We start from the raw sequence: 21604 nt of genomic DNA, 5'->3' as shown, positions 1-21604 counted from the left end.
TGTCGGTAATCTACACACAATCTGGACTTCCCATCCTTCTTCTTTACCAACAGCAAAGGTGCACCCCATGGCGATACACTAGGTCGAATGAATCCCTTTGAGGATAAATCATCCAACTGCTTTGCCAATTCTGCCAACTCCGCTGGGGCCATACGATAAGGTGCCATTGATATTGGTCCAGTACCGGGCACAATGTCAATAGAGAACTCTGTCTCTCTGACTGGTCACAAACCGGGTACATCTTCTGGGAACACATCGTCATACTCCTGTACCACCAAGGTATTGCGCACATCACCATCGTGTTTCGCCTCGGCAACGATAGAGTTCACATACGCCGGTGAACCCTTCCCCAAGTTGTACGAATTTAAGTAATCCGTAACGCCGAGATCTGGGAATACTACAGCCTTGTTAGCACAATCTAAGAGCACGTGATATTGCGCTAACCAATCCATTCCCAAAATCACATCCAGCTCCTTGAGCCCTAAACAGACGAGGTTCGCAAAGAACTTCCGATCCTCGTAAATCAACGGACATTGCAAGCATGCCGTGCGTGTAACTAATCGATCGGCGGCAGGGGTTGTCACCACCAGATCGAAGGGTAGGTCAGCAGTCAGTAACCCCAATCTCTTCTCACAATCCTCCGCAATAAATGAGTGCATAGCACTCGAATCAAATAAAACCATCAGTGATGTTCCAGCAATAAGACACGTACCCTGGATAAGGTCATCAGTAACAGCAGCCTGCTCGCCTGAAATAGCAAAGACACGACCTGGAGCAGATGGTCGTCTCCCTCTAGCGGTATTCAGCACTGGTTCTGTCTTAGCAGCACTTGGGCAGTTTCTCTCCACGTGTCCTGGCTTCCGGCACCTCCAACACACAATCTCTTTGCCACATTCATTGGCGTAGTGTCCTTTCTCGTTGCTCGCCTGAAATAGCAAAGACACGACCTGGAGCAGATGGTCGTCTCCCTCTAGCGGTATTCAGCACTGGTTCTGTCTTAGCAGCACTTGGGCAGTTTCTCTCCACGTGTCCTGGCTTCCGGCACCTCCAACACACAATCTCTTTGCCACATTCATTGGCGTAGTGTCCTTTCTCGTTGCACTTGTAGCAGGTCACATCTTCCTTTGAAACAGGGGCTGCTCCCCTCACAGTATTTGGCACTTGGGCGACTGGGCGCTGGTAAGGCTTCCTCATTGGCGCCTTGCCCTTATCAAACTTCCCTACTGATCTCTGCCCACTGAATCTTCCCGGCTGGTTCTGTCCCGGGCGCAATGGTACTCCACTCTCTGTACGGCCTCTCTGTCGGTTCTCCATAGCCTCAACTTCACGAGCCTTCTCAACCAGCTGTTGGTAGACTCTGATTCCCAAAGGCCTCACAGCCTTCTCAATCTCATTCCTCAGCCCTCGCATAAAACGGTTGCACAGGTAGGCTTTATCCACCTGATTCTGGAAAAAGCGGAAATGTTTTGATAGGGTCTCCAAACGAGCAACATACTCCCCTACTGTCATAGCCCCTTGCCTCAAGCTGAGGAACTTGTTCTCCATCTCTTCCCTTGCTGTCTCAGGGAAGTATTTGTCCATGAAAGCCTTCTTGAAGGACTCCCAATTAATGGCTTCCTGGTTGGCCGTCATCAACTGCTTCGCACTTCGCCACCAGTATTCAGCATCACCTTTCAGCATGAAAGTTGCCAGGTTAACCTTCTCGGCATCCGGTGTATGGAGAGCCTCAAAGATCTTCTCCGTATCCTGAACCCAAAGAACAGCCTTCTCAGGTTCAGCTTCGCCCTGAAACTTGGGCGGTGCATGTCGGTTGAAATCCGTCCTCATACGGATCTGGTCTTGGGCCAATTCTCTCTCGGCCCGCTGAGCTCTCCTAGCATCTTCATCAGCTCTTCTATTATTCTCTTCAGCCTCCCTTTGTGCCTGGGCTGTCGTCTGAGCCGTAGCAACGACAACCTGCTGGGCGACAACTTGCGCCAGCTGTGCAATAGCCTGGGCCAACTGAGCATTAGTGGGGTCCTGTCTCGGAGGCATCCTGCTTGAAATAGAACCACGATCTAATGTCAGTGCCCACAATAATAATAAACTTTTAAAAGTAAAATTTAACTACTTTAACCCAAGTACCACGGCAATGGTACTACTTCAAACAATCTCAAGCCAAGCAATCATCTTAGCACACAAGTCTACCCAACCTCACCGCGGAAACTTAAAAACTTGTCAAAACAAACAGCAACGAGTTCAAACTCGTGTGCCCAAAGCCCTTAGTGCTCTGGTTTCTCAGCCGGAGCTCTGATACCACAGTGTAACGCCCCAATTTCTCAAGCGTCAAGTAATTACCAAAATTTCGCAAATAATTTTCGCCGATTCATTTACTCTTCTTTATTTACTGATAAGGGTTCATTTTTCCTTTTTAGAAAACTCTTTATTATCACGTCTCCAGAAAACTTCTTTATCCTAACTCCGACGAAAGAACAATAAATATAAACAGCGGAATAATAATGATAACTTGAAATAAAGTCATAATCAACGTCGCGCATTAAATGACATCATCATAAAACAACCGTAGAAAATAATGTCGTGGCCACACCCATGTGTGGAAAAACCCACAGTGAAAGTAATCCGGTTACATAAAATAGCCAATTGCCTCCTCAAGTTTAGCAAAATAAGAAAATAAATAAATAAATGAAGTTCCAAGGACAGATATGCGCTCTCACTAGGACCCCCATGCACTCACTGCCCCTCTTGCCCCGCAGAGTCCTTCTTCGGAACCTCGACCTCCCCACCCCGTGCTTTCTTCCTCGGCCTTGGACCAACCTTCGTGATGAATATCCAACGGGAACCACCACCATAAGGACCTCGCTTCGTTCCAGCATCCGCGTTCACTGAAGCGACGGACTCTTCACTATCCTCGTGCTTAACCGGTGACACTCGTGATTCTTCATCCTTGGGTTGAAGGAACCTCGCTGGCGGGTATGGCATGTCATAGATCCCTCCCTGAAGTATCTAACTCTCCACTTTGTTGCCGTCCTCGTCCTCCCCAATGATGCACACATCTCCGACATAGATCTTCCGAATCCCAGAGGTGTCGGTCCCCCAGGCTTCGTCATCGTACTGGTCCTCAAGTTTCATGGTCCACCGATGGACATGTGCCATCGTCGTCGTTCTCGTCATCTACCCCCCCCACCCCAAATAAACACATAGCAAACAAGAAAGGGTCAGGTCAAACAGAAAAACAATAACAAATCACAGTAAGGAACAGTATATTTATATATATATAACATATCTCTTATGGAAAGTTTCAAGTTAATTAGTCAATGCTAAAGGATTCCTCACTTCACACAACCCACTAAAACTCCTTGGCCAATCACGTGCGTCCGCAGAGGCACCATTCTCAGAGGGGGACTCACCGTCCAAGACCTCAATCACGTGGATCCACAGTATCCACAAAACACATCACGTGCGTCCGCAGAGGCACAGTTGTCAAGAAAATCTCCCTCGCGTGCAAGGTACCATCGTTCTCAAGGTCCATAGTCCACTCTAGACCTATGTCCATCTCAAATCTCATCATTAAAATTACACTTGCATGCGAGTTATGTCTCATTCTCTTTTAAGTTTGGCTCTATGGTTATCCTAGAGTCTTATTAAATCTTGTCTCAACTATGTTAGCACAATATCACATTCACAATGAATAAAGGGAATTACGGCTAGGTGAGAGACCCCTTATTCAATTAATTAATAAACACAATAATTTACTTAAGAAATATCATGAATATAAATCTCATGCGTCTCAACACATAATTCATAGAAATTCCATTCAACATAGCATCATGTGAACTTGTGCATAAATCGGAAGAAAGAATTTCACCCAAAACCCTTAAAAGAGTCTCGGCCATTTTTTTTTTAAAAGACAGCAGGAACAGCGCTCACTAAAATCGACCTACAGAGCTCTTTTCTCAACCAAACTTTTCGCAATACACATGTCTGGAAAGCTAATTCAAAATCCCACAACTTTCTAGTTCACCACTTTTTCATCTGAAGAGCGCAAATAGGTGATGTCGGGCCATGAAGTGCGCTGTCCAGTGCAGAAAACTGGCAGGGTCACTTCTGCCCTAAGTTAAAATTTTGGAGATGCAAGTACACGGTTTCGAAGCCATTTTCCAGCAACTAAAACATTTTATAATCATGTGGAATCATCCATAGAAAAGATTTCAGAACCTAACACATCTCAAACATCATGTTGGACAATTAAGTTTCATGTCAAACTTAGCAAGTATTGCATGGGATCTTCACAAAGCATCAAGAACCTAAGCAAGAATAGCATATGGAATAACACATGGCTCATGGCAAATCCAGTAAGAACATGATCATAAGAAGAATCCAGCAAGTTAATCCCAATATCCAACCCTCATGCAAAACCCTCCAACACAAACCTTTCATATCAAGTCATGGCAAACAATTTCCTAATGAAGCTACCCATCCTAGACCAGCCCTTACCTTGAGGGTGATCTGAATATAGAGGAAGTAAGGTTCAGAAAGTCGACTCCCCTTGCTATCCAATGTTCGCTCCACGCGTTCCTCTTCCTTTCCCTCTCCCGCTCGCGTCGCACTCTCTCTCGCAGTCGCTCCCTCCTCCTCTCTTGCTGGCGGCGGCCGGCGGTGGTTGGGTGGGTGCTGGCGTGGCAGCCGGTGATGGTGAGGAGATGGTGATGATGGCTCTCTGTAGTGTTTGGTGTTTCACGTGTTTTGTTTTCTGTTTTGCACAGTAGGAAAAAAAAAGAAATAGGATTCCCCCCCTTTTGTTAGTGTGGCTAGGGTTTTCATAACCATAGCTCCCTCTTTTGCAATCCAAACACACTTGGCCCACTAAGCTTCCTCTTAATCTTCTGATTATGATCTCCTGAGCCCACTAATCAGCCCAATTAACACATTAAACAAGGCTTTAACCCAAAGTTTTAAATTAGAGTTCGCAAGGTCTGGACAGTTGGACCTTTGTCTATTGAATCACGAATATCTGGAGCTACAGACATCGGATTAACGCGAAACCACTTGCAAAATTTTCTTAACTTAAAGGGCTACAACTCTCATGAAGGAAGTTTTCCTATATGAGGTCGTTATAGCCCTCTAAAAATTCACACAATTTGACAGGAGGAATCTGTCAACCTTCAAACTTAACTTAAAAATTCATTTTATTCAAAGTTTTGCATAAATGGCACTAAGACAAGTCTAGGGCCTTACAATGCACAATTAGGTGGGCCGATTTTTCTTCGATCAAACTTGGTTCCTAGGTTATCATTAGCCATAACTAAGACGAACCTAAGCTCAGAAAAATTTTCGGATCAAAAACTGTCGCAGGGGTATTTTGGTCATCATTTTCAGCTCAGAATTTCAAAACTGGATTTTCGAAAAACAAATTGAATGGGGACGTCACCAACGACGTTTATGACGACTAATCCTACTAGCACTAAGCTAAGTCGTGAATTTTTACCGTAAAGAACGAAACTTTGCCCAGAAATGGGTTTTTCCAACAGAAATGAATCCCGGCGGCATTTCGGCGACATTCGGCAAAATGTAATCCGCTAAACACGCTCAGGAGCATGCAGGGAATAAGTTTAGACACTAAAATCAGCTTATTTGAACAGTTTTACAAAAAAATCAAAACTTTGAGCACAGAAAGACTTAGAGAAAAGCGACAGAATTGACGATCAGAAGTGAGATATGGTATCCCTACCTCGTGGTCTTCAATTAGCAACGAACTGTGCAGCAATCGGGTAAGAAACGGCGAAAATCAAATCCTCCTCCTCTCCTTGGGGTTGCTCGCGGGTTTGGGAAAGAAAATGGGGAAGTTTTGAAAAAATTTTCATTTTCCCGCTATTTATAGGTTTTGGAAAATTTGGAAAAATGAAAATTTCGCGATTCCGATTTTTCCTACGTAATCCTCGGAGAATTCTAAGGTAGGTTCTAGCGACAGAATTCCAGAACTCAAAACAGGTTTCTTGGAATTAAATCAAACGATCCAAAGTCGGTGTAAATCGATTTTACCCGAAAAACTACTTTTTGCAGTTGATGTCGGAAGAGAAAACTTCGTTCTGAAGAAAGATTTGTATCATCGAGAGAAATATGCGTATGCATGTGGAATCTTTGTTTGAAGCTCCGAATTGAAAAAGTCTTCATCGTTCGTTGATTTTAGGGTTTCTGAACTATCAGGGTTTCGGTTTGGGCAAACTTCCGAGTATTGGAATTTGACGTTCGTACATTCCAGGGTTTCGTATCGAAACGCTTGTTTATAGACGAATAAGAGAAGTTCTAACATTTCTCTAAAGATTTTTGGAATTAATTTCCGTCGTGTCTTAAAACGTAAATTAGCTATTTTCTAGCGTTCTTGACCTAGGTTTAAGCGAATACTAATCGTGCTATAACTCCTATCGACTTTGATACATTCCTTAGCTTTTTCCTGAACTTTCTCCTTCACAAATTTATTCCGTTAAATAAACACTTGTTCAGGTTTTCCTTCACGTTACATCAATTTAATCGTGAAAAGGAATTTCATTTGGTTTATTCCAAACTTAAAACTTTGGGTCTCACACTTTGTAAAGATATCTGCCCATTGATGGTCAGTATCAACAAACTTCAGAAGAAGTACGCCCTTCTGAACATAATCTCTAATAAAGTGATACTTTACCTCAATGTGTTATGCCCTTGAGTGTAAGATAGGATTCTTACTTAATGAGATTGCATCAGTGTTATCACAATAGATTGGGATATTGCTCTCAAGGATTTGATAATTCTCCAGCTGATGTTTCATCCAGAGCATCTGAGTGCTGCAAATTGCTGCTGAGATATATTCTGCCTCTGCAGTAGAAAGTGCAATGGTTGATTGCCTCTTGCTTGCCCATGAGACTAAGTTGCTTCCCAGAAATTGACAATTTCTAGCAGTGCTTTTTCTCTCTGTTCTATCTCCAGCATAATCAACATTACAGTAACCTGAAAGCTTATACTTTGATGTTTTCTTATACATCAAGCCAAGGTTAGTGGTGCCTTTCAGATATCTCAGGATCCTCTTAACAACAGTTAAGTGGGTTTCCCTCGGATCTGATTGGAAACGAGCACATAAATGAACACTAAACAGTATATCTGGCTTAGATGCAGTTAAGTATAGAAGAGATCCTATCATACCACGATAGAGCTTCTGGAAAACTTTACCACTGGCATCTTCTTTCTCCAGAATGCATGTAGGATGCATTGGAGTCTTAGCGATTGTAGATTCTGTCATGTTGAACTTTGTAAGACCTGGATTTACAGAACAAGTTAATTTCCGACTCACGCGTAGAATCAGTGTAAGCGTGACAGGAGTTTGCAGTTTGAGAAAGATTAATGAAGAAGAAAGTTCAGGAATTGCTTGAGGAATGTTGCATAGTCGCTGTAGGAATTAGTGCGAGTCGTCTGCACACATGCCTTATGGCGAGAGTGTCCAGAATAGGCTAATTTCGCTTTTAGAGCAACGTATTAAGTGAGATTTCAAATCCTTGGAAAATTTAAAGGTTCTCTTTATTTTTCCTTCGACCAGTGTTTCATTTCGGAACCCTGGAATGTACGCACGATAGTATTCACTTTTCGGAAGTCCGACGACGCTAATTTCTTTGCTTCGAAACCCTAGATTCAATTGCTGGATGAAGACTTTTTCTATTCGGGACTTCTAACGAAGTTTCTGTCCGTGTTGCCAGATTTTTTTCGACATTTCCAATCTTTCTTCAGAACAAAGTTTTGTCGTCCGACATTCACAGCAAAAAGTAGTTTTTCGGGACAGATTAACTTACTCCGCTTTTGGGATTTTAGATATCGTTTTTCCCAAATGTTAGAGATTTGTTTTGAGTTCTGGAATTCTGTCACCAGAATCTCTCTTAGAATTCATCGGTGAACGTGCTGCAAAAATCGGAATCGCGAAATTTTCATTTTCCCGCGATTTCACCTGCCTATAAATAGTTGAAAAATCAAAATATCTTCATTTCTTCCATCTTGGGGCCGCGAGTTTAGGGGAGAAGAATTTTTCGCCGAAACTCGACCGATCTTCGCGCAGTTTGTTCCTACTTCAAGGTATCGAGGTAACTAGCTTGATTTTTACCTCTGATCACTGTTTCTACTGCGTTTCTGTAGTCGTTTCTTTGCTCAAAGTTTCGAGCTTTTCGTAAAACTATCCGTTTTTCTTGATTTTTCGCTTGGGTTATCTTCTCTACGTGCCCAAGAGCCTAAAACCTCCGTCGGTATTCGCCGATATGGATCGAGTTGTCAAGGATCTGAAAAACTGTTTCAAAACCCTTTTGTCGCACATTTCGAAACTTTATTGTCGAAAAGTCGTAATCTGACTTCGTGCCTTTAGGATTAGTTGTCACGGATGTCGTTAGGATCATTGCTGTCAAATTTGTTTTCCGAACTGATAACTTTGAGGTTTTGAGCTTTTATTTTGGATCAAAATGCCCCTGAACAGCCGTATTTTGATCCGATCGTCCGAAAATTTTTCCGACAGTTTCTTTGCCTTAGTTTTACCCTAAAACTACCTTGTAAACATATTTGAACAGCCCTTTTTCCTTTTTTGCCGAGAGCTTGTAGTGAGGGGGGGGGGGGAGTTTTTCGTTTTCGAAAACTTGTCTTTTCGTACTCGATTGTTGTATTCTGAAGCTTTAATGCTTTGTCTATCGTTTATGAGTTGTATTGTGATCGAGCTAATCGATTTTGTTTGGATTCTGCTTTGTTTTCTCCGAGGTTCAGTTGAAGGAACTTTGGGTTTTGCAGAGCAAGTGTGTGAAGGAGATTTAGATCACGAGACTGGAGCAGCTCGAGGTTAGGGCAACTTACTATTAGCTATGACTGCATGATAGGCGTCGATAAACTCGACTTGTGCTTTGCTTTGATGTTGATTATGTTGATGAACTGATGCTATGATGTTTTCCATAACTTGTGATGTTGAGATATTGTTGAATTGTGTGTTTTGACGCGACTTCGGAGTGGGGAATCATTGAACTGGTGATCTTTGATATTTCGGGTTGGATAAACAACCCTAGGCAAGTTCAAACTTGGGGTTTGAGACTTAGCCATTTGTTCGTATTCTTAGACTTTCCCCGGGAAATTTCTTTTGGAGGGTTTTTGGAAAACTTAGAATGAATAGAATTTCGAAAACTAAAGACCTTAGAGAACTTAGTTTTCAAAGTATTAAACTCATAACCTGACTAATTCAATTTAAGACGTTTTCATTATTGAATGAACCATAGGGAACCTAAAGGGGAAAATGATTTCGAAAGACGGGGAAAAGTCGTCAAGTCTTGAAGTTACTGGGAATTGGGGAAAGCCACTAAGGTGAGCTATGGTGATGATTGAAAGTCACCGAGTACTTTAGTACTCTTATTGTTGGGGTTGTGTTGTATTGACCGACACTAACCCTGGCTTTTGACATTGGGTTTTGTTGTTGGAGTTGTGTTGTATTGACCGACACTAAACTCCCGAGTACTTTAGTATTCTTGTTGTTTGAGTTGTGTTGTATTGACCGACACTAACTCTAGGTCTTGTTGTTTGAGTTGTGTTGTAATGACCGACACTAACTCTAGGTTTTGGTTGTGGGAGTTGTGTTGTATTGACCGACACTAACTCCGAGTTGTGTTGTATTGACCGACACTAACTCTTGGGTTTTTGATATTGGGTTTTGGACTAAACACTTGTGTTGTGTGTAACACCCCGATTTCGGTGGCATCACTTTAGTAACCAAAAGAAATACTTAAGCGGAAAAAAACGTGAATTTTTTTTTCCGATAATAGAACCAAAGACTGAAAGAAATAAACTCCCAACAAAAGATAACAGAACTAATGTATAATATAAATACAGCCCCCGCTGTAAGTAGCAAACCACGTCACGAGTAACCTCTAGTGACGGGTAACTGACCGAAGGTAGTGCCCGTGGGCAATTACGTACAAACCGGAACAAAAGGACAAGAGTTCCAAATACAGTCCTCCTACAACAGTAGGTCAGCCAACAAAAACCTCCTAAACCGACCGACCCTCTGTAATTCCCGTAAAGAGAACCACAAGAAAAGCTAAAGGTCGGGGACCTACCCTGCCCAAAACGAAAGACTGAAAATCAGAGCCAAGACGCTAATCCTACACTAATCCCAACTAGAGGAGCACATCTGTAACACCCCGATTTCGGTGGCGTCACTTTAGTAACCAAAAGTAAACTTAATGCGGAAAAACGTGAAATATTTTTTTTTCGATAATAACTAAGACAAGACTGAATTAAATAAAACCCAAAAGCGAAAAGCAATAGAACTAATATACAATATATAAACAGCCCCCGCTGTAAATAACAACCTCGTCACGAGTAACCTCCAGTGACGGAAAGAAAAGTGCAACGCCCGTAGGCAATATATACAAACCAAATGAAAAGGGTGAAGTGCCCGCAACACCATCCCTCAAAACTGAGAATCAGCTGACCCAATGGCCTGAAAATACGACCTCCTAAGTCCAACCAACTCTCTGTGATTCCCGTAAGGAAACCACACAAAAAGCTATAGGCGGATCTACCCTGTCCCCTAAGTAACAAATGAAGCAAGACTGTCAGAGCTAAAACTCTACTCCTACACTAATCCTAACTCGAGAAGCTCATACCAACACTCAAAACTATGTGCTAGAATGATCGTCGTCTGAATCAGAATCCAGAACGACCAAGTCTACCAGCCCTATCCGTCCTCCCCTCGCAACCGCAGTGCGCTCCGATGCTGGACTCACGGGCTTAGGGCCCGAACCCTGATCATCAATGATCGCAACAGAGGGTGCACTAGACCCTGCCGAAGGCACTCCCACTGGAATCTCCTCTGAGGGATCCTCCTCCTCTGAAGATGACGGTGGCGGCGGTGCTCCTCCGAATCCTGGTCTGCAGTGAACGCCCGGTGGCAAGTTGAAGCTGATAGAGCATCGCCTCAACACTCCTGACCTCAAGAGTCCTCCACTGTCCACGTGGTCCTCCATGATGCGCCCCGAATACGTCGCTCGATGGCTCGCGGGGTCAACCACCCACGACCCGGGATCGTCCTGATCGATCATCTCATACCTAATCCCCCCCGAAGGGTGGACCATGGTGAACCAGTCCGCAATACTCATCTGACAAAAGGCGTTGTCCGCCAAAACACACACAGAAGACGCGAGGGTCAACTCTAAAGAACTATGTAGATAATAAACCCAATAGGTACAAATAATAGATAGCCACTTAGGCTTATAGCTAAAGATGTCATTCCTAGGGTTGCATGTTCCACAATAACATAAACACAATAATAGCAGATAGCATGTTCCCAATAGGTTTAACAATTACCAATTACACTCAACAACTAAATTAGTATGCATGTTGCATGATATGTATGCAGGTTAACCCAGTCAACCACATGCATTCCGGAAAGGGATGGACATCAAACGGATCAGCCCTAACACCAGCCACGCTGGAACCATTTCGGCCCGCGTGCCTCTTACACCACACAAAGGTAGCCAGATCAGCAGTAAACCCGTAGGTCTGCCATTTCGGTCTGCTACAAGAGACGTCTACAAACGCTCTTCCACGGCATTCCGGGTCTTATGACCATTTTGGAAACCGACGAGGTCCAGAGTACGTCCTGTGTTAATACCTCATTAATGTTGCATGTATGCAAAATGATTAGTCAAACAACGTCTCCGTCCTCACTCGACACGTCGCCATGTGTTCTAGGGAAGTTAAAGTCTCTAAAAGCTTACCCTAAGGTAAAGTCGATTCTGCGACCAAAAGACACACTTCATAACGACACATAGCTGCTCCAACAGCACCACAACAAACGCTGCTCCAACAACACAATAACAAACGCTGCTCCAACAGCACAACAATAAACGCTGCTCCAACAGCACAACAACAAACGCTGCTCCAACAGCACAACAACAAACTCAACACTTGGATCCGACGACACTCCTCGTTTTTCCAAAACTATGATTTGACTTCCAATGCCTTCCTTCGAGGTTGTTATCATTACTTAAAGATTTTGAGGTTATTTAAGGTCTTATGAATTTTCTTTATAAAATAGATTCCATTTTGTCTTATCGCAAGTCTTATACATTTTCAGGATCTCCCAATCCCAAGTCGCTTCCAGAGGATGTCTCGATCCACTAAACAAAATTAAGGCCCGAACCTCGTTCGTCCTATCAAACTTTCTCAAAACTCTCAAAATAAAATCGGCATGACCTGCCCGCTATTCTCACCATTCAGAATCTCAGATTCCAGTACATAACATATTTAAATCATCACAATCAACAACATGTCATATATCAATAAATCGCATCATAAACACTTAGCACTTAGCATATAAAGCATGCACCACACATTCTAGATTACCCACATAGCACATAGCATGTAAGACAATCTCAAAAACATTCAGTAGATGAATCATCTACATTGTCAGCCGAAGCCTCAGAAAACATTTTCCAATCACACACAATTCCAGTGCATAAACAGTAAACAATGTCGAAACATCGACCCTAAGCATTAACTAGAGATTCAGTGAGAAGCCCTCACCTGAAAGTTCTCCAGAATGATCAACTAGTGCTTCCTCGCTCTCAAAGTGTTGGTCCTTGGGGAAATCCTCAAAAGCACCTTTACAATAAAATCACAGAATACTATCGGAATCTATCGGAAACTAAGCTATCGATACTTACTAAGGTTACTCGAAGTAATCTATACCCTAAGGTACGATAAACTAGCGCGAAAGACAAGTTTTCGGAAAAGGAAATTTTCCTCCTCCACCCTAATAGGGCTCGGCCACTTTGTGCAATTATGGGGCTCGATTTTTCTTCGATCAAACTTGGTTCCTATGCTTTCATAAGCCGTAACTAAGGGTATTCTGAACTCGGAAAAATTATCGGATCAAAAACTGTCGCAGGGGTATTTTGGTCATGATTTTTAACTTAGGATTTTTCAAAACTGAAATCCCAAAAATAAAATTTTGCAGGGACGTCACCAACGACGTTTATGACAACTAATCCTACTAGAACTAAGCTAAGGCGATAGTTTTCAGCCTAAAGGTTGAAGCTTTACACCAAAAACTCCAAAAATGGGTATTTTAGGCTCAAATTGATTCCGGCGGAATTCCGGCGACATAACGGAAAATCTAACCCGGCAGAAGTGATCTTGGGCGCATAAGGAAGAGGTTTAGAATCAGAAATGAAAGATTCAGGATAGTTTTGCAAAAACCCATAAACTATCCGCTCAGAAAACTCTACAGAAAAGCTATGGAAAAAGCGATTAGAGGTAAGGATTAGCGACTATACCTCGAAGCCTTGAAGTAGCAACTGATTGATCGACGATCAAGCAAACGATGAAGAAAAACTCTTCTTCCTTCTTCCTTGTTCTTGGCCACGGTTTTGGGAGAGAAAATGGAGGAGAATTTGTGTTTTTCTTCCTTTCTTTGCTATATATAAAGGTTGGAAATTCGCGGGAAAATGAAAGTTTCGCGAATCTGATTTTTCCGACTTCATTTGTAACACCCCGATTTCCAGGTGTCACTTTAGTAACCAAAAATAAACCTTCGCGGAAAAACAGGTAATAAATTTTTTTTTTTGATTGATTCCTTTGTAAATAAAGCGATAAGGAGATAAAGACAAAACCCAACTACTAAACTAACCGATAAACATCATATATACATGTACAGCCTCAGCTGCACTCCATGTCACGCGCACTCGCAGTGACTCCAAAGCAGTGTGCCCGTAGGCAAATATTTACAGATCCAGAAGTGTGAGTGAGAAAAAGTATAATTACAAACCACTAGGAGAGAGTCGGCCTCAAAATGGCCTAAGCAAAGACCCCTATGGTCCGACTGACTCACTGTGATCCCTCCGTAAGAGAACCACACAAAAAGCCATGCATCGGGAACCTACCCTGTCCCAAAAGCAAAACGAATCAGAGCTATTACAGTAACAACCAACTCCAAAAGACTCTAACCACCCATACCCCACACTACTATCATCGACCCTCCCTCGATCAGGCATGATGTCCGGGTCCTCGTCGAAAGCTTCAGTAATAGTCGTTCCGCTCCGGGTCTTTCCCGCACAACGAATCATCACGAACCGGCTGACAGACGCCTGGCAGCAGGCCGACCGCCCAAACACAAACATACAAACAAAGCCAAGGCGCTAGGGTCAACTTACAGAATACAATAGATATACAATCAACTTGTGATAAAGGGGATATATACATATGTTGTATATATATACATATAAGTTATGTATTGCCTACTCTAAGGTATATACATAGCATGTTCTCGAATCTCCTACACAGTTCAATCATTAATATCTAACGATGTTCATCAACATCAAATCATCATAATCTCAACATATGAAGTTAGGTGATAAGGTTAGTCAAACAATGTATCGTCCTCCCAACACACACGTATCCAACTAAACCAATGTTCCCTGTCGTTGCCCTAGGGTAAACGACGATGAAATCTCACGCTTCCATGAAGTCTCACGCTTCAATGGGGTCTTACGCTTTCACGAAGTCTCACGCTTCAGTGAAATCTCACACATTCACGAAGTCTCACGCTTCAGTGAAGTTTCGCGCCTTCACGAAGTCTCACGCTTCAGTGAAGTTGCACGCCTCCGCAAAGTCTCCCGCTTCAGCAAAGGTGTACGCCTCCGCAAAGTCTCCCGTTTCAGCGAAGGTTCCCGTCTCCACGAGGTCTCCCGCCTCAGTGAAGTTTCTGCTTTCACGAAGTCTCACGCCTCAGTGAAGCTTACTCACTTTCACGAAGTCTCACGCTTCAGTGAAGTTCCATGCTTTCACGAAGTCTCACGCCTCAGTGAAGCTTCCCGGCTCATCCTTTGGATGGCTAAATAAACTGCTCCGACCCAAACTCAAAACAACCCAAGAGTTAGTGTCGGTCAATACAACACAACTCCACCAACAAGATTACACGAGGGTCTAGTGTCGGTCAATACAACACAGCCCAAACAACAAGAGCACTAGGTGTCGGTCAATACAACACGGCTCCATAACACTTCCCCAAGAGTACTAACGTACTCGGTGACTTTCAATCATCACCATAGTGTAAGATCAAGTTTTGATCGAGTAGTACAACTCTATGTTTTGATGATTACAAGTTAACCTTTTGATATGAACAATTGTGGTACTCTAACGTGTTTTTCTGAGTGTGCTATTTACAGGCTCTGACCTCAACTCAATCTCACACAAATCAGAAGCACTGTGTATAAAGAGTAACCCAAGCAACGCTTTCGCATTCACCATGTTCAGTATGAACAGTGGAAAAGCTTCAGAAGTTCTGAAGCTATACAAACTCTGATGTGGACTCAGTCGCTAGAAGCTCTGAAGATCCAGAAGTTCTGATAACCAAGAAACACTGAAGGTCAGATGTTCTGATGGTGTAGAAGACTCTGAAGATCCAGAAGCTGAATAGTGGAAACTCTGAAGTCCAGAAGCAAGAAACTCTGAAGGCCATGTTCTTCCCTCTGAGTTCAGAATCAGAAGATACAATGGTCAGAGGATCTGTGCTTTCCCTCTGACTCTGATCAACCGGCTTCACAAGTTCCAATATGAAGTATTCCCCTGATCAGAAGTCTCCTAGGTTAAAAGGTCAAGTCGCTATCCAAGTACAAAAGCAAGTGTACCTTCCTGACGACCTACCTAACGTTCTCAGCCACAGCAGAAGCTGGATTTTCCAGAACTGCCCTCCAACGGTAGCATTTCCCATGCAACGCTCAACCCTAATCCTTGGAGTATATATAGAGGCTGAAGATTGAAAGAAGCGGTGTAGAAGCAACACATACGGGCAAGACATATTAAAAATATTCTAAGCTTTCTTTCATCTGAAATTCATTGAGTTTACTATTAGCTTTTTAGAAGCAAATCTCTTGTAAACATTTCTTTGATAAACAGTTTGTTTAGTTCCTTTAGGAGATCAAGGTTGATCGGATCCTAGAGAAGACTAAGAGAGTGAATCTTAGTGTGAGCTAAGTCAGTGTAATTGTTAGTCACTTGTAGGTTTCAAGTGCAGTTGTAACTCTTACCTGATTAGTGGATTGCCTTCATTCTAAGAAGGAAGAAATCACCTTAACGGGTGGACTGGAGTAGCTTGAGTGATTTATTAAGTGAACCAGGATAAAATCCTTGTGTGCTTCTCTATCTCTTATCTTTAGCACTTAAGTTCTCGAAAGATTTGTCAAAATCTTTAAGGTGGAAGTTTTGTACTGAAAACGTTATTCAAACCCCCCCTTTCTACCGTTTTTCATACCTTCAATTGGTATCAGAGCGCAAGTTCTGATTACCACACCTAACAGTGTTCAGTGATCCGGGCCGGTGTGAAAAACAATGGCTGCCACCACCAGTGAAACTCAAAGAGATGGTTACAATGCAAAGCCTCCTATGTTCGACGGTCAAAGGTTCGAATATTGGAAAGATAGACTGGAAAGTTTCTTTCTGGGTTTCGATGCAGATCTCTGGGATATTATTGTGGATGGCTACGAGCGTCCAGTTGATGCAGATGGCAAGAAGATCCCAAGGTCAGAGATGACTGCAGATCAAAAGAAGCTGTACTCACAACATCACAAAGCAAGAGCAATTCTTCTAAGTGCTATTTCCTATGAAGAGTACCAGAAGATTACAGATCGTGAGTTTGCTAAAGGCATTTTTGAATCTCTGAAGATGTCTCATGAAGGAAACAAGAAAGTCAAAGAATCAAAGGCATTGTCTTTGATCCAAAAGTATGAATCCTTCATCATGGAGCCAAATGAGTCCATTGAAGAAATGTTCTCCAGATTTCAATTGCTTGTAGCTGGCTTACGACCTCTCAACAAGAGCTACACAACAAAAGATCATGTCATAAGGGTCATCAGGTGTCTTCCTGAAAGTTGGATGCCCTTGGTGACTTCAATAGAGCTCACGAGAGACGTTGAGAATATGAGTTTAGAAGAACTCATCAGCATTTTGAAATGCCATGAGCTGAAGCGCTCAGAGATGCAAGATCTGAGGAAAAAGTCCATAGCCTTGAAATCCAAATCTGAAAAGGCTAAGGTTGAGAAGTCAAAGGCTCTTCAAGCTGAAGAAGAAGAATCTGAAGAAGCATCAGAAGATTCTGATGAAGATGAGCTGACTCTGATCTCCAAGAGACTCAACCGCATCTGGAAGCACAGGCAGAGCAAGTTCAAAGGCTCTGGAAAGGCAAAAGGAAAGTATGAGTCCTCAGGCCAGAAGAAGTCTTCAATCAAGGAAGTCACATGTTTTGAGTGCAAAGAATCTGGGCACTACAAAAGTGATTGTCCAAAGTTGAAGAAAGACAAGAAGCCAAAGAAGCACTTCAAGACCAAGAAGAGTCTGATGGTGACATTCGATGAATCAGAGTCAGAGGATGTTGACTCTGATGGTGAAGTCCAAGGACTCATGGCCATTGACAAAGACAAAGGAGCAGAGTCAAAGGAAGCTGTTGACTCTGACTCAGAATCAGAAGGAGATCCTAACTCAGACGATGAAAATGAGGTATTTGCTTCTTTCTCTGCCTCTGAACTGAAACATGCTTTGTCTGATATCATGGATAAGTATAACTCCTTATTGTCTAAGCATAAAAAGTTGAAAAAGAACTTATCTGCTGTCTCCAAGACTCCTTCTGAACATGAGAAAATTATTTCTGATTTGAAAAATGAAAATCATGCTTTGGTAAATTCTAACTCTGTGCTTAAGAACCAGATTGCTAAGTTAGAAGAAATTGTTGCCTGTGATGCATCTGATTGTAGAAATGAATCTAAGTATGAAAAGTCTTTTCAAAGATTCCTAGCTAAAAGCGTGGATAGAAGCTTAATGGCTTCAATGATCTATGGCGTAAGCAGAAATGGAATGCATGGCATTGGCTATTCTAAACCAATTAGAAATGAGCCTTCTGTGTCTAAAGCTAAATCCTTGTATGAATGCTTTGTTCCCTCTGGTACCATATTGCCTGATCCTGTACCTGCTAAAGTTGCTAAACATCCTCTTAAAAAGGGATCTTTCTCTATGACTAAATATCATGCAAATATTCCTTTAAAATATTATGTTGAGACACCCAAGGTGATCAGAACCTCTGGGGTAACTAACAAAAGAGGACCCAGAAAGTGGGTACCTAAGGACAAGATTATCTATGTTGCAGATATCCTTGATAGCTCCACTGAAACACCAATCATGGTATCTGGACAGTGGATGCTCGCGTCACATGACGGGAGAAAAGCGTATGTTCCGAGAGCTGAAACTTAAGCCTGGAGGCGAAGTTGGCTTCGGAGGAAATGAAAAGGGTAAAATTGTTGGTACTGGTACTATTTGTGTAGATAGTAGCCCATGCATTGATAATGTTTTATTGGTAGACGGCTTAACACATAACTTATTGTCTATAAGTCAATTAGCTGACAAGGGTTATGATGTTATATTCAATCAAAAGTCCTGCCGGGCTGTAAGTCAGATCGATGGCTCTGTTCTATTTAACAGCAAGAGGAAGAACAACATCTATAAGATCAGATTATCTGAGTTGGAGGCTCAGAATGTGAAGTTCCTTCTGTCTGTTAATGAAGAGCAGTGGGTATGGCATAGACGGTTAGGGCATGCCAGTATGAGAAAGATTTCTCAGCTGAGCAAGCTAAACCTTGTCAGGGGCTTACCCAATCTGAAGTTCGCTTCAGACGCTCTTTGTGAAGCATGTCAGAAAGGCAAATTCACAAAAGTCCCTTTCAAGGCAAAGAATGTTGTCTCAACCTCAAGGCCGTTGGAACTTCTGCATATTGACCTTTTTGGACCAGTGAAAACTGAGTCTATAGGTGGCAAGAGATGTGGGATGGTTATCGTTGATGACTATAGCCGCTGGACATGGGTAAAGTTTCTAACCCGCAAGGATGAGTCTCATGCTGTGTTCTCTACCTTCATTGCTCAAGTGCAAAACGAGAAGGCTTGTAGGATTGTGCGTGTCAGAAGTGACCATGGTGGAGAGTTTGAGAATGACAAGTTTGAGAGTCTGTTTGATTCCTATGGAATTGCACATGATTTCTCTTGTCCCATAACTCCTCAACAAAATGGTGTTGTTGAGAGGAAGAACAGAACTCTTCAGGAGATGGCTAGAACCATGCTCCAAGAAACTGGCATGGCTAAGCATTTTTGGGCAGAGGCAGTAAATACAGCATGTTACATTCAGAACAGAATCTCTGTGAGACCAATTCTGAATAAGACTCCTTATGAATTGTGGAAGAACATAAAACCCAACATTTCTTATTTTCATCCTTTTGGCTGTGTTTGTTATGTTCTCAATACTAAGGATAGATTGCATAAATTTGATGCTAAGTCTTCTAAGTGTCTATTACTTGGTTATTCTGATAGATCTAAAGGGTTTAGATTTTATAATACTGATGCTAAGACTATTGAAGAATCTATTCATGTTAGATTTGATGATAAGCTTGACTCTGACCAGTCAAAGCTAGTTGAAAAGTTTGCAGATTTAAGCATTAATGTTTCTGACAAAGGCAAAGCTCCAGAGGAAGTTGAGCCAGAGGAAGATGAACCAGAGGAAGAAGCTGGTCCCTCTAACTCACAAACTCTGAAGAAGAGCAGAATCACTGCAGCTCACCCTAAGGAATTGATTCTAGGCAACAAAGACGAACCAGTCAGAACCAGATCTGCCTTCAGACCCTCTGAAGAGACCTTGCTGAGTCTGAAAGGATTGGTGTCCTTAATTGAACCCAAGTCCATAGATGAAGCTCTTCAGGACAAGGATTGGATTCTGGCCATGGAAGAAGAATTGAATCAATTTTCCAAGAACGATGTTTGGAGCTTAGTGAAGAAGCCTGAGAGTGTCCATGTTATTGGAACGAAATGGGTATTCAGAAACAAGCTGAATGAGAAAGGAGATGTAGTCAGAAATAAGGCAAGGCTAGTTGCTCAAGGCTACAGCCAGCAGGAAGGAATAGACTACACTGAAACATTTGCTCCAGTAGCAAGACTGGAAGCAATCAGACTGTTGATCTCTTTCTCAGTAAATCACAACATAGTTCTACATCAGATGGACGTAAAGAGTGCCTTCCTAAATGGTTATATCTCAGAGGAAGTCTATGTTCATCAACCCCCAGGTTTTGAAGATGAAAAGAAACCAGACCATGTGTTCAAATTGAAGAAATCACTCTACGGTCTGAAGCAAGCTCCCAGAGCATGGTATGAGAGACTTAGCTCATTCCTTCTGGAGAATGAGTTTGTAAGGGGTAAAGTAGATACAACTCTTTTTTGCAAGACTTATAAAGATGATATCTTAATTGTGCAAATTTATGTTGATGATATTATATTTGGCTCTGCTAATCAATCTCTATGCAAAGAATTTTCTGAGATGATGCAGGCTGAATTTGAGATGAGTATGATGGGAGAATTAAAGTACTTTCTGGGAATACAAGTTGATCAAACACCAGAAGGAACATATATCCATCAGAGCAAGTACACTAAAGAACTTCTGAAGAAGTTCAATATGCTGGAATCTACAGTGGCCAAGACTCCAATGCATCCAACATGCATTCTGGAGAAAGAAGATATAAGTGGTAAAGTATGTCAGAAGCTCTATCGTGGCATGATAGGTTCACTTCTATACTTAACTGCATCTAGGCCAGACATACTATTTAGTGTTCATTTATGTGCTCGATTCCAATCAGATCCAAGGGAAACCCACTTAACTGCTGTTAAGAGGATCCTAAGGTATCTGAAAGGCACCACTAACCTTGGCTTGATGTATAAGAAAACATCAGAGTATAAGCTTTCAGGTTATTGTGATGCTGATTATGCTGGAGATAGAACAGAGAGAAAAAGTACTTCCGGAAATTGTCAATTTCTGGGAAGCAATCTAGTCTCATGGGCAAGCAAGAGGCAATCAACCATTGCACTATCAACTGCAGAGGCAGAATATATCTCAGCAGCAATATGCAGCACTCAGATGCTCTGGATGAAACATCAGCTGGAGGATTATCAGATCCTTGAGAGCAATATCCCAATCTATTGTGATAACACTGCTGCAATCTCATTGAGTAAGAATCCTATCCTACATTCAAGGGCAAAGCACATTGAGGTAAAGTATCACTTTATTAGAGATTATGTACAGAAGGGCGTACTTCTTCTGAAGTTTGTTGATACTGACCATCAATGGGCAGATATCTTTACAAAGCCCTTAGCTGAGGATAGATTTAATTTTATTCTGAAAAATCTAAACATGGACTTTTGTCCAGAGTGAAGATGGATCAGAACCTCTGACTATGATACTTCTTGATCAGAAGATGTCTAGTCCAGAAGGTAACTCAATCAGAGTGTGTGTGCCCACTGGTACTGACTCTGAAGCTGAGACAACAACACGTGTGTCAGAATTTCTGATGCATAGTTCCTTGTGCCCGTGTGACAGTCTGTTATGATTGCGTGTAGATATGCTTATCTCCTGTGTGTGATTTGTGTATTTTACTGTTACTATCTATCTTTAATTTTCAGCCGTTGATCTTAAAGTGCTTTTTGAATCAACAACGGTTATTTGATAAAACCCACTATACACACACGATCTCGTTCACTT

At 42.2% G+C, this 21604-nt stretch overlaps 1 protein-coding gene across 1 annotated transcript; it reads right to left on the bottom strand.

The window, feature by feature from the left end:
• Positions 1-224: 224 nt before the first annotated feature.
• On the bottom strand, positions 225-2979 carry LOC130735871 (uncharacterized). Its single transcript, XM_057587749.1, has 3 exons — positions 2735-2979; positions 1057-2035; positions 225-926 (listed from the first exon to the last, which is right to left on the bottom strand). Exons 1-3 carry the CDS (start codon positions 2977-2979, stop codon positions 225-227), a joined length of 1926 nt encoding a protein of 641 aa, XP_057443732.1.
• Between the last annotated feature and the right edge of the window lie 18625 nt (positions 2980-21604).

Source organism: Lotus japonicus, chromosome 1, assembly GCF_012489685.1.
Source record: "Lotus japonicus ecotype B-129 chromosome 1, LjGifu_v1.2".
In the NCBI taxonomy this organism is placed as follows: domain Eukaryota; kingdom Viridiplantae; phylum Streptophyta; class Magnoliopsida; order Fabales; family Fabaceae; genus Lotus; species Lotus japonicus.
Note: the sequence above shows the minus strand (reverse complement) of the source record. Positions and strands in the feature narration are given on the sequence as shown.